The following is a 13,344-nucleotide window of genomic DNA, read 5'->3' as shown; positions in this document are numbered from 1 at the left end:
GGGGGCGGGGGAGGAGACAACTGCATTACATGAATGTTGCGTCATGTGGTTACCAAGTTTGGTTTGGGATTCCTGGAGCTTTGGGGGCTGTGCCTGGGGAAGGATATCTGTTTCTCCCAGACCCAGTAGAGTCTGCCCTCTGGGACTGCCCTTTTCTCCATAGGAGCTGATCTCTGGAGTCTTCAGACCAGTTGTAATTCCAGGACAGCTCCAGGCCCATCATGCAGGTTGGTGACGATACAGCTTTGCTTCACCAGGGCTTCAAACGGGGACCACAGCTGTATAATGTAGAAGAAGAGGGGAGTCTGCCCTTTCCTCCAGGGGATGCGAGAGCCAGTTTGGTGCAGTGGTTAAGAGCACGGGACTCTAATCTGGAGAGCCGGGTTTGATTCCCCACTCCTCCACGAATCCAACTGGGTGACCTTGGGCGAGTCAAAGTTCTCTGGAGTTCTCTCAGCCCCACCCACCTCACAGGGTGATTGTTGTGGGGTAATAATAACACTTTGTAAACCACTCTGAGTGGGCATTAAGTTGTCCTAAAGATGTTATTAATATTATTATTATGTCTGCAGCCTGGAGGTCAGCTGTGATTCCCAGAGAACTCCAGGCCCTGCATGGGAGTTCTCGAGCTAGTTACAGACATGAATATCACCCCAGCTATGTATTGTCGAAGGCTTTCACGGCCGGAGAACGATGGTTGTTGTGGGTTTTCCGGGCTGTATTGCCGTGGTCTTGGCATTGTAGTTCCTGACATTTCGCCAGCAGCTGTGGCTGGCATCAGCCACAGCTGCTGGCGAAACGTCAGGAACTACAATGCCAAGACCACGGCAATACAGCCCGAAAAACCCACAACAACCATCACCCCAGCTAGTTTCCACACAGGGAGGGGGGGTGGGGTCTTGGGGGCCAAGGGAGTTGGAGAAGGATTATGCCAGCACACTTGTCAGTTACACAGGCGACTTCTGGAATTTTCCTTTAGAGCCCAGAGGTGTGCCATATGTTCCCTGGGGAAGGAACAGCACAGACCTGTAAGGTGGAAAAAAACAACCAGAGGAATCAAAATATCAAAACACCAATGTTCAAAAATAAATACTCAGATTTATACATGCTTTCAAATTTTAATATAAAGTGACTAAGAACTTCTAAAAATATTCAAAAATATTCTAAGAATACAAACAAAAGTCTAATGAACATCCCAAAATTCTTGACCAAGGTAGAACAGTCAATAAATTCATAAAAAACATTTGATGAATAATGGCCACTATTCAAATCTAACCCAGCGTAAATGAAATTTAAAGGTAAAGTGGTCTCTTTTCTTCTTTCTTTAGTTACATTGAGCAGAAAAGCTCTGGGGAAGATGTCTGTATGAGATCGACAGAGATGTCAAGAACAACTTGTAACAGTGTATTCTTCTTGATAGATGGAGACAAAAAAGTCGGGGGCACAACAGAGTTGCACCTCCCTAGCTCAAAAAGGAGCTGGCTATTATAACCTTGTGTTTCGTCAACAGACTTCTTCAGGGGCAATAATGTGATCCACCCAAGTCATTTCTGTACCAACAATTAAGTTCTCAATAAATGTATATGCTCTCATCCCCGTATATCCGTAGTGATAGAAATCAAAACTCACCACCCTCAAGAGCGATCTCTGAAAGCCTCCCGTGAAGCAGCACGCGTTGCTCAACAGCTATGGACACCACCACTCTGTATGATTAATAATATAACCACGTAGCAATTACATACAGAGTTACAAATGAAAGGGGGCCAATCTATCATAGTACCATCCAAGAATCTCCCAACTGTTTACAAAAAACGTGATAAATTTAAATCATTATTAAGTCCCCTTGGTTTTAAGCCGCCCAAACAGTGGATCCAGTGAGCTTCTTTGCACAGCAGATCCCCCTGTATCACCCGAGCAGAACCCTTATCGGCTACATACAGGACAGTAAATTGGGATTTGTCTTCCCTATTGCGGTTGTGGATGAAATGTTTAACCATTGGGGCTTCACGGTCCTGACTCTTAAAAGGCTGGTGCTGCTGCACACATATAGCATATTACAATGGCAAATAATCAGATAAACCACCCCTGGGGTTTGACAGGTGGAGAAATGCTTTAAGTGGATGGTAGTCTGATTATGGTGGAAAGCAAACGAGTCCCCTACAATTGATAGTGACAAATCCGGCAGTGGCCACACCTGAAGTGCCCTTGCAGTCTGGTGGAAATCTCCGGCTGGAATTGATGATCAGAGTGTGCAATGAAGTCTTTCAGACTCCGTGTTCTCTTGAAGCCATTTGGGGGTGAGCTCTCACAACCCTTTACTTCAGTGAGTAGGGGCCAACGTCTATATGCAATTTTTTTCACGCTGTTAGACAATGGGGTGAAGTCCAAGCCCACTTCACTTGGTCTATCTCTCCCCTGGTTTTAACCTTAAACGAGTCTCGTCTCTCCTCTGTTTCCGCTCTTTACTGAGCCTCTGTCAAAATGGCAGATGGACATCCCTGGTCTCTAAAGGTACGTGCGATGGCTTTCCCTTCTCTCAGATAGTCACCTACTAGCGAGGAGTTGCATTTGAGTCTAAGAAACTGTCCATATGGAATGTTGTTGTGGAGGTGCCTTGGGTGATATGAAGTGTACTCAAGGTATGAATTTCTATCGGTTGTTTTTCTGTAGGGTCTAACTCCCAATTCGTTGTTAAAGCATCTAGGTGCTCTCTCAGCCCCACCCACCTCACAGGGTAATTGTTATTGGGGGCATAACAACAACACTCTGAGTGGGAATAATAATAATTTGCTCTAGGTGGGCGTTAAATTGTCCTGAGGGGTCATACATAAATTGAATGTTGTTGTTGTTGTTGTTGGTGTTATAGGGCTTTTCTCCTATGTTGTGAATTATTTGGTGGCGCGTAAGGTTTCCACTCCGAGCAAAGCTTTTCCAACACACAAGGCATTTGTAAGGTTTCTCTCCTGTGTGAATTTTTTGGTGGGAATTAAGTTGTTCATTAATCCGGAAGCTTTTGCCACAGTCCAGGCATTGATATGGTTTCTCCTCTGTGTGAATTCTTTGATGGTAAGAAAGGTTTCCTCTCCTGCTGAAGCTTTTGCCACACTCTAGGCATTTATATGGTTTCTCACCTGTGTGAATTCTTTGATGGCAAGTAAGGTTTCTCCTCCGATTGAAGCTTTTCCCACACTCCAAGCATTTGTAAGGTTTCTCCCCTGTGTGAATTCTTTGGTGAGAATTAAGGTGCCCACTCTGACTGAAGCTTTTCCCACACTCCAGGCATTTATATGGTTTCTCACCGGTATGAATTCTTTGATGGTAAGACAGGGCTACCTTCCAACTATAGCTTTTCCCACACTCCAGGCATTTATATGGTTTCTCACCAGTGTGAATTCTTTGATGGTAAGACAGGGATACACTCCAACTAAAGCTTTTGCCACAGTCAAGGCATTCATATGGTTTCTCATATGTATGAATTCTTTGATGGTAAGAAAGGGTTCCCCTCTGACTAAAGCTTTTGCCACACTCTGGGCATTGATATGGTTTCTCCCCTGTGTGAATTCTTTGATGGTAAGAAAGGCTTCCCTTCTGACTAAAGCTTTTGCCACACTCTGGGCATTGATATGGTTTCTCCCCTGAGTGAATTCTTTTATGCAAAGTAAGGTTTCCTCTCCTGCTGAAACTTTTGCCACACTCTAGGCATTTATATGGTTTCTCACCTGTGTGAATTCTTTGGTGGGAATTAAGGTGTCCACTCCGACGGAAGCTTTCTCCACACTCCATGCATTTATATGGTTTCTCCCCTGTGTGAATTCTTTGGTGGTTATTAAGATGTCCACTCTGACCGAAGCTTTTTCCACACTCCAGGCATTTATATGGTTTCTCCCCTGTGTGAATTCTTTGATGGCATGTAAGGTTTCTCCTCCAACTGAAGCTTTTCCCACACTCCAAGCATTTATAAGATTTCTTCCCTGTGTGAATTCTTTGATGGTGAGTAAGATTTCCACTCCAACTGAAGCTTTCTCCACACTCCATGCATTTATATGGTTTCTCCCCTGTGTGAATTCTTTGGTGGTTATTAAGATGTCCACTCTGACCGAAGCTTTTCCCACACTCCAGGCATTTATATGGTTTCTCCCCTGTGTGAATTCTTTGATGGCATGTAAGGTTTCTCCTCCAACTGAAGCTTTTCCCACACTCCAAGCATTTATAAGATTTCTTCCCTGTGTGAATTCTTTGATGGTGAGTAAGATTTCCACTCCAACTGAAGCTTTCTTCACACTCCATGCATTTATATGATTTCTCACCTGTATGAATTCTTCGATGGCAAGTAAGGCTCCCCCTCTGACTGAAGCTTTGTCCACACTCCAAACATTTATAAGGTTTCTCCCCTGTGTGAATTATTTGGTTGGAATTAAGGTGTCCACTCAACATGAAGCTTTCCCCACGCTCCTGGCATTTATATTGTTTTGACGCTGTGTGAGTTCTTTGATGGGACTTAAGGTGTCCATTCTGACTGAAGATGTTTCCACACTCCAGGTGTTTATATTTTTTCTTTCTCATATAGGTTTTCCAATGCATGTTAACCTCTAATTTTTTAGAAAATTTCCCCCCACTTGCTGTGCCCTCGTTTCTATCTATGTACATTTTTTCAAGTAGTGAAATTTTATGAACATTTTCATCTTGTAAAAGACCAAAATGACTCCTTCCTCTAGATGGACATTTTTTCTCCTCCTTCCTCAGGGTATCACAATATTCAACCTTCACTTTCACTTCTGAATATGTATACACATCCATCTCTGGATGTTCAGATTTTTCATTCGCTGACCTCCATCCTGCAGAAAGAAAGAGAAACCTGGTGTGAGGGTAGGACACATTTACAACCTATCTATGCCAGAGTTTCCTTGTTCTCTTTGTGATGGTTGTGTTTGCACTCTGGGAATGTTCAGGGGTTAAGATCACCCAGTCTGTTGCCATTTCTCCCCCTCACTTTCTCCATTGCTTCTAAATTCCATGCTCACTAGAGAAGCCATTCTTATGGTAATGACTCTATCCCAAGTGGACAAAAAATAGAGAATATGCACTAGAGATATCCCCCTTAGGCCCCTGGAGCTCAAAGTGGCCTGTTGTTTTAAGTTTCTCTTTTCCTGCCTTGGTGAATTTAGAGGGTGAGTGGTTGGTGGGTGGATTTTTGGGAGAACAAAGCCACCCTTGAAGTGTCTGAACAGATGCAGTATAAGGAGAGAGATGAGTTTTTTTACATCTAGGGAAAAATGGGTGCATTTTCTCTGTGCTCAGATGTATGTTTTCTTTTGTAAGTTGATTTCACAGTATATTCTTAAAGAGAAAAAATTATGTTCCTGAAATTAGAAAGTTCCCTACCACCTTAGAAAGCCTCCTGCTTTGTTGAAAATGCCTCTTCATGGACTCAGGCTGGCTTCAGTGGGTTTGGCTCCCTCAATTCCCTGCCCTGTGAGTGCCCTACTGAGTTGTGGGGAGGCAAGAAGCAAGGGAAGGCAAAGAGGGCCTGCCTCCTGTCCCCACACCCCAACAATCAGAAGGAATTAGGGCGCATGTTCTCCCACAGATTCCTGGGCTATCCTTGCTGCTATGTGGGATAGTGGTGGTGGCTGGGCTGCTGGCATTGGGAACATAGAGCTGACTTGCCCTTCCTCTGGCACCCTGGGCACTTGTCCAGGTCTCTTTGATGGCTGCTCAGGGCGGCCTTGTGACTGAGGGCCAGACCTCCACTGCAGTGGCTGATTCTTCTACGGAGAGTTTGGCTGTCCTGAGAGGGAAGAGGCTGGAGAGAGATGAACTCCGCCTTGTAATCTAGTAACATAACACCACAACCATTAGAGTAAATCTCTTATTGTCTGTGGTAAAAGCAAGGACCTGTGGGGTCGGTTAAACATCTTCGGACAAGAATGTACAAAAAATGGAGCATGAAATTGGGGGATGAACCAAATGATTTGCTGTTGAGAAAGCAAAAATGGCCATTTCAATAATGGTTCTCTGCCAAACTTGAATGTTTTTGGGAAATGGGCTTTATTCCTGCTTCCCCACAGCATCATAGTACACTTCTACACTTCCCGGGCCTTCACTTGCTATTCTCCAGTCTTTTGCAAACCTGCTCAGCTTCAAATGTTTGGGAATGATGGTAGTAAAACCTGGTTGGCTGTATTGTGGGTGGGAAAATTTGGGTTTTCAGCAGCCATTTCCTCCCCCTTCCATGGGGGGGGGGTATTTTTGAAAAATAGTACGAGAATATTGTTACATGTATATATCATTGTAACAACAGGTATAGCAAATTCTCTGAATTCCCAGCTTTCATTTTTTAAAAAGTAAGTCTCTAGCCCTTTCTCTTGCAGAGATATAAAAAAAGGTATATCTTCAGAAGGGAAGTGGCCAGAGACTGACTTTTAAAAAAATGAAAGCTGTGAATTCAGAGAACATGCTTCATCTATTGTTACAATGGTATCTTGATATAATAATATTCCTGTGATTTTTAAAAACTGCAAATGCTGATGGCCTAGTGGAAGAGGATGGCCACATCTGGAGGACAGGGAAGGTCAACCTGCCATATGCTAGCCCCATTGTTGCTGTGCTTTAACTTCAGGCACACTAGCGATGGAGAAACTACAGAATCCCCTCCCTGTGTGGATGCCAGCAATATCAAGGTTTGGTGTCAGGACTCACTTTCCAAAGTCTCGTTTCGGAGCCTGGTTCTGTGGCAGACGAGATGGTACTAACCAATTCCTGTGAGTTTAACAAGCCATGAAGTTGTTCCCAACTTAAGGAGACCATATGTTAAGTCCTCCAGAACTTCCTCTCATTATCAGCCTTCATCAGGTTTTGTAAACTGAAGGCCATGATTTCCTACTGCATCCCTTTTCCTACTGCCTTCAACTTTCCCTGGGATTATTGTGTTTTTCAGTGAATCTTGTCTCCTCATGTTTGACCAGGGAACAAGAGCTCAGTTCAGTCATTTTAGCCTCTAGGGAGAGTTCAGGATGGATTTCATCTAGAAAACACTCTCCAATCTGTAGCTTGTGGCAATCAAATGAAGAAAAGCATTTTACTGGGAGAGAGATGGGCAGAGATGAGGGAGAGAGAGAGAACTCTGGCCTACTCAGATAAGCAATGGAGAAAACAGTGATGTTTCTGCCCCGGCTTATTTCTCAATGGGATTTCCTCACACAATACCCTCAACAGCCATTTTTAGAGGGGTCTTCTAGGGGAAGACATGCTTTGAGAAGGCAATCAGAAGCAGTCATCAAAGAGAACAGAGATACGGGCATGTGATTTAAGGGCATGGCTGCCTGAAGCTTTCCATTTGAGGAGAGCCAGCGTAGCTTAGATTAACAACTGGAGACCCTTCTCTGGATAAGGAGAGATCATGAGTTTAATCACTTGTGCTCCATTTGATGACTCTGCTGAAGGTTTTACTGCCCAGGTTCCTGGGTGGTGACTGAAGATTGGAGCGTCAGAGATGGGATAAACATCTACTCACAGCTATGACTGAAATTTAAAGGCAAGCCAACCCTCATTCTTAAATTTAAGAACTTCAGAGAACTAAGCAACTCTGTGACACAGTTATTTCTTCTGTGGTGAGATAATACTCTGCTTTCCTGGACTCTTTTGCTTTCCTTTTAATTGAGATAAGAAGATTAATGATACATCATCACCAGAAAGCTTTTAAGCTACATATGTGGTAAGCAAGGTTCAACAGAATAAGGGAAACCAAAAGCTTATTGTTTGTTTATCTCTGTAATTTGTGAAAGGCGAAAGTATTTTGTGAATTCGGCGAAAGTATTTTGACCAGACTGGATAAACAAAATTGCTAAGGATCATTGACCTTGAAAGTCCAACTGGAATGTAAACAAAGCTAATAGTAAATATCATCTGTGAAAGGCTTTACAGATTATTTATAGAGAAACAGAGTCATCTTACGGAAAATGCCTCAAGGCACAAGGAAATGCACTGCTTCGACAGACATCACACTCAGATTTGATGCAAAAACTTTTTGATTGATTAGGTGACAATTTGATTCAGTTGAAAGTAAAATGGAAGACAGTTTTATGAAGTTAAGGCAAACTTAACTGAACAAATCAAAAATATTGAAGGAGCTGCTAAAAAAACCTCTGAGGATGTAGTTGAAAAATCAAGTGGACTTCCTGGATAGCAGAACAGCAGTGTTTGATAGAGAGTTGGAGAAACATCAAGATAATTTAACTTTATTGGATTTAAGGGAGAAAGAATATGCTCTGAGACTATGAGGCATTAAGAAGACACCAGATGAAGATACTCAACATAGGCTGGTTGAGGCTTTGGCGGAATTTCTTCAGTTGGACATCCCAAGGGTTGATATGGAAGTGGATAAAGTATATAGAATCTCCACAAGGTATGTGGCACAGAATAAATACTGAAAGATATTATAGTGTATTTTGTCAAAAAGTCTATAAGAGACCAAGTTTTACAATAACATTACAAGAAGAAACTGAGAATACAGGAAGTTGAGGTCATCCTTTTAAAGGAGATATGACTCAGAATTCTGAGGAAGTGAAGAGACTGTGTATTTTTAACTGAAAAGCTGAAACAGAAAACTCCGTTCTGATGAGACAAGTTGGAAGGAGAGATTCTTACTTTCAAACAACAGAGATTCAGGTTGAATTCAGTACCAAAAAAGAGATTTCTTTGAAAGATATATGAAAGATCCAGAAGAATTTGCAGATCCTCCACATTCCGTATTGGAACAGAAAGATGAGGAAGAACAAGATGTGGACTGTGATAACAATTAAGCCCCAAATATGGATTACAAATGCATAACGTGGAATATAAACGGGGCAAATGCTCCTCAAAAATGATGGAAAATATTTCATTATTTAAAAAAATGGAGAATTGACATCATTTGCTTACAAGAAACTCGTATCAGGAAAAAAGACATTAAGTATTTGGATTACAAAATTTTGGATCTCTTCAGATAATAAAAAGAAAAATGGGGTGGTATTGTATCGCAAATCAGTATTGAAACCAGAACTTCTAATATCTGACAATCATAGTAGATTTGTAGGGGTGGAGGTGAAATTAAATGGGAGCAAAATTTTGGTGGTGGGAATCTATGCACCAAATGAGGAAAAGGGGAGGATCTACAAATATCTTTGGGGGAAATTGGCAGATCTGTCCTATGAAAACTGTTGTTTGATGGGAGATTTGAATGGTGTAGTTTCTCCACAAACAGATAGATGCTCTGAGAAAAACATAAAAGTTACTCAAGGCAAATTAACATGACATGATTGATAATATGAGTTTGGTGAATGTTTGGGAATATTGCCACCTGGTCTGTGTCTGATCACGGCTGGGTGAAGGGGGGGCATTGCTGCCTGCTCTGATCCTGATCCTTGCCGGGTGAATGAGGGGCATTGCCACCTGATCCGTGCCTGATCCCGGGCAGGTGAAGAGGACCCAGGCATTGCTCCTTGCTCCACTCCTAATCCTGGAAAAGTAAAGGGGGAGCGGGCATTGGCACCTGCTCAGCACCTGATCCCAGCCCCACCTGCTCCATGCCTGGCCCGGACCGTGTGAAGGGGGTGGCGGGCATTGCTGCCTCTTCTGCTCCTGATCTTGGCCGGAATAAGGGGCGAGGCGGGCTTTGTCACCTGCTCCTGCTCCTGGAAAAGTGAAGGGGGAGTGGGCATTGCCACCTGCACAGCACCTCATCCCAGCCCCACCTGCTCCATGCCTGGTCCTGGCCGTATGAAAGGGGTGGCGGGCATTGCAGCCTGCTCCGCTCCTGATCCCGGATGGAATAAGGGACGAGGCGGGCTTTGCCACCTGCTCCACACCTGATGCTGGCCAGTTGAAGGGGGAGCGGGTACTGCCACCTGCTCTGTGCCTCATCGTGTCCAGGTGAAAGGGGGGTGGGCATCGCCTCCTGCTCCATGCCCGATTCTGGCTGGGTGAAGTGGAGGTGGACATTGCCACTTGCTCCATGCCTGATCCCAGCCACATGAATGGGGGGTGGGTGGGCACTGCTTGTGGCTGTGCACCTGATCCCAGCTGGATCAGGTGCTACCACTTGCTCCGTGCCCCGATAGCTGCTGGGTGAAGGCGGGGGAAGTTGGGCACTGCCACCTGCTCCATGCCTTGATCGCCGCTGGGTGAAGGTGGGGGGAGTTGGGCGCTGCCGCCTTCTCCTCGCCCCAATCACTGCTGGGTGAAAGTGGGGGTGGGAGGGAGGGACAGTCCCCCTTGCCTGCACTTCCTGGCATGGCGCGCTCTCTGTAGGCATGGACTTCCTCATCTGGGCTTCCCACCCCAGTGGCACCCTCTAGAAGCGCACCAGGATAAGAAGCGAGTCATCAGTAAATTCGGCTTGCCTTTTATATAATAGGACTAGCAACAAAACCTGTTGTAGCAAATAATACAAAGGGCTCCAGAAAGGGCAGGGGAGCCGGGCCAGCCATTTCCTCCTCCCCAGTGCTACAATCCAGGGTGGGGGGAAGAGGGCTGGGCAGCAGGGCTGGGCATTGCCCCCTCCCTAGCACTCTGATCTGGGCGGCATACCGGCCTCCACGCACCCCCTGCCCCCCATTGCAGCTTTTGAGGGGCAGGGCAGGCAAGCAAGACATGCCTGCCATCACGTACCCCCTCTTGCCCCCGCCCCCCAACGTGGCTTTCAGTAGGATTGCCAGCTCCAGGTTAGGAAATTCCAGGAGAGTTGGGAGGTGGAGCCTGGATAGGGTGGGGTTTGGAGAGGGGAGGGATTTCAGGTGGGTATAATGCCATAGCGAATATCTTCCAAGGTAGCCATATTCTTCAGGGAAACAGCTCTGGAGATCTCCAGCCACTGCCTGGAGACTGGCAACTCTAGGCTTTAGGGGGGATGGGCAGGAGAGCGAGGCATGCCCACTGCTGTGGCCCCCTCCAGTTAAAGGGGCTACTGAAGGAAGTTGCCTGTTTTAATATGTTCAAGTCCTAGAAGCACCGTTTCAGCACTCACAACCAGCTTTTTGGAGGAGAGGCTCAGTCTGAGGAAAAACAAGGCCACAGAAATCCACCAGCCCCTGGGAGGAACGGCAGACGTCACACAGCCCCACAGCAGATCGAAGCAGCTACCTGCCAATCCCTCTTCGGCATCAGTGACCAGGAGGAACGGCTCTTCTTCTCCTTCCAGCCTGGAAATGAGGTCAGGTTTGGCAATCTCAGGCCCTTTTATGAGGAGAAAAGAAACACAAAACTGTGACTCTTCTGTGTGCTCATAAATGAAACAAATCCAAGTCAAGATGCCTGCCTCCTTCAGAAATACACAACAGACAAGGAATAGGGGCGGGGCGGTACGGGGCCCTATCTGGCATGGGCAGTTCTGTGCCTCCTCCCCGACAAGAAGAGATGGAAGTGCCAGCTGAGAACTCAAGTCAGTGCCAGAGGAGCCAGCAGAGCCACATCTCAACCCAGGTAAGACAAGATGCAGATTAGAGAAAAGCCCCAGCACAGTACCTCCGACTTCCTTCACATGTAGGTTCACTTGGCCCCCCCTTCTGATGCCCGCTCTTGTGGTGCAGACACAGGGCAGCCAGATAGGGGGGCTCCTTCTGCACAAGCAGGACCGTAACCCCTCAGAAAATCAGAAGAAGGATCACAGACAGTGGCAGAGATCAGCCACGGGGCCAGTGCAGACAGCCTGACCACAGTCACTGCAGTCCCTCCTCACAGCCAGAAGGGGACAGCCCAGGGGAAAGGGACCCTCACCCAGAGAAGCCACGGTCCCAAAATTCTCCAGCATGACTTCCTTGTACAGGGCTCTCTGGGCCGGGCTCAGCAGGCTCCACTCCCCCTTGGAGAAATGCACAGCCACCTCTTCGAAGGACACTGGATGCTGGAAAGAGAAGAGAGTTTCTTTATATTTCTGGAAAGATGGTCCATGAGAAAGAAATTTTTTATTTTATTTATTTACTAGCAACAAAGCCCGTTGTGGGGGGAAAATACAACAGGCTCTAGAAAGGGGAGGGTGGGCAGGCAAGCATTGCCACCTGCTCCGAGCTTGATCCCAGCTGGGTGAAGGGGGTCTGCGTTGCCTCCTGCTCCATGCATGATCTTGAGAGGTGAAGGTGGGCGGGGGGCTTTACTACCTGCTCTGCTCCTGATCCCAGCTGGGTGAAGGGGGTGCGGCCATTGCCACCTGCTCTGCTCCTGATTCTGGCAGGTTGAAGGGGGGGGCAGGCATTGCTGCATGCTTGGCTCCTGACTCCAGCAGGGTGAAGAAAGGGTGTCCACTGTCGCCTGCTCAGTGGTTTATTACAGTAGGTTGAAGAGGACAGTCATTGCCACATAATTTGCACCTTATCCCGTCTGGCTGAAGGGAAGAAAGGCATTGCCTCTTGCTCTGCACCTGATCCCAGCCAGGTGAAGGCACAAGGTGCCACCTGCTCCACTCCCTGATCCCAAATGGGTGATGGAGGGAGGGTTAGGGCATTACCACTTGCTATGTCACTAATACCAGCTGGGTTAAGGCAGGGGAGGGCATTGCCACCTGCTCCACTCCTAATAACAGCTGGGTTAAGGCAGGGGGGGCATTGTCACCTGCTCTACTCCTGATCTAAGTCGGGAAAAGGAGGGCGGGCATTGTCATCTGATCTGCTCCTGATCCCAGCTGGGTGAAGGGGGGTGGGTGTTGTCACTTGCTCTACTCCTGATCCCATCTGGGTTAAGGTGGGGGGTGGGCATTGCCACCTTCTCCGCTCCTAATATCTACAGGCTAGAGCAGTATGTGGGCAAAGCCACCTGTTTTGCTTCTGATCCTAGCTGGGTGAAGGAGGTGGACATTGCCAAGTGCTCCGCTCCTAATACCACATGGGTTAAGGTCGGGGGTGGCATTGCCACCTGCTCTGCTCCTAATAACAGCTGTGTTAAAGTGGGAAGGGAAATTCCACTTGCTCCGCTCCTAATACCAGCCAGATTAAGATGTGGGTGGGCATTGCCACCTGCTCCACTCCTAATACCAAACCACATGGAACCCACACAAGGGAAATTGTTTTAAAGAAAACAATAACAATATATTCAATTAATTCTAAACGCAAAAATTAATGCAAAAATACTTTGTCTTTCAATATGATTCATAAAGGCAATCCTCTAAATCACTCATTATTCAATATACCATACAAGGAAATAATCAGTCTACCAGCGTCCCAAGGGGACAGATTCTCTATGATCCAATGAAATGCTGGAAAGCTCTCCAAATATTCTCCTGCAAAAATTCTTTCTGCTGAAGACTCAAATCCGTTTTTTCTCCTGCAAAGATTCTCTGTGCTGAAGGCAAAAGTCTATTTGTATTCAGTTGCAATT

The 13,344-nt window shown here is 46.1% G+C and overlaps 1 protein-coding gene across 1 annotated transcript in view; it reads right to left on the bottom strand.

Moving 5' to 3' along the window:
• Positions 1-1,116: 1,116 nt before the first annotated feature.
• The window catches only part of LOC129329150 (zinc finger protein 420-like), a 37,185-nt gene continuing 24,957 nt past the window's right edge, over positions 1,117-13,344 (bottom strand). The window contains exon 6 of the mRNA XM_054978586.1: positions 1,117-4,274. Coding sequence (XP_054834561.1) covers positions 2,728-4,274 — 1,547 coding nt within the window. The 3' untranslated portion in view covers positions 1,117-2,727. The remainder of the gene's footprint in view (positions 4,275-13,344) is intronic.

This window comes from Eublepharis macularius, chromosome 4 (assembly GCF_028583425.1).
Source record: "Eublepharis macularius isolate TG4126 chromosome 4, MPM_Emac_v1.0, whole genome shotgun sequence".
NCBI lineage: Eukaryota > Metazoa > Chordata > Lepidosauria > Squamata > Eublepharidae > Eublepharis > Eublepharis macularius.
The sequence above is the reverse complement of the archived record's forward strand: the minus strand, read 5'-3'. Positions and strand labels throughout refer to the sequence as shown.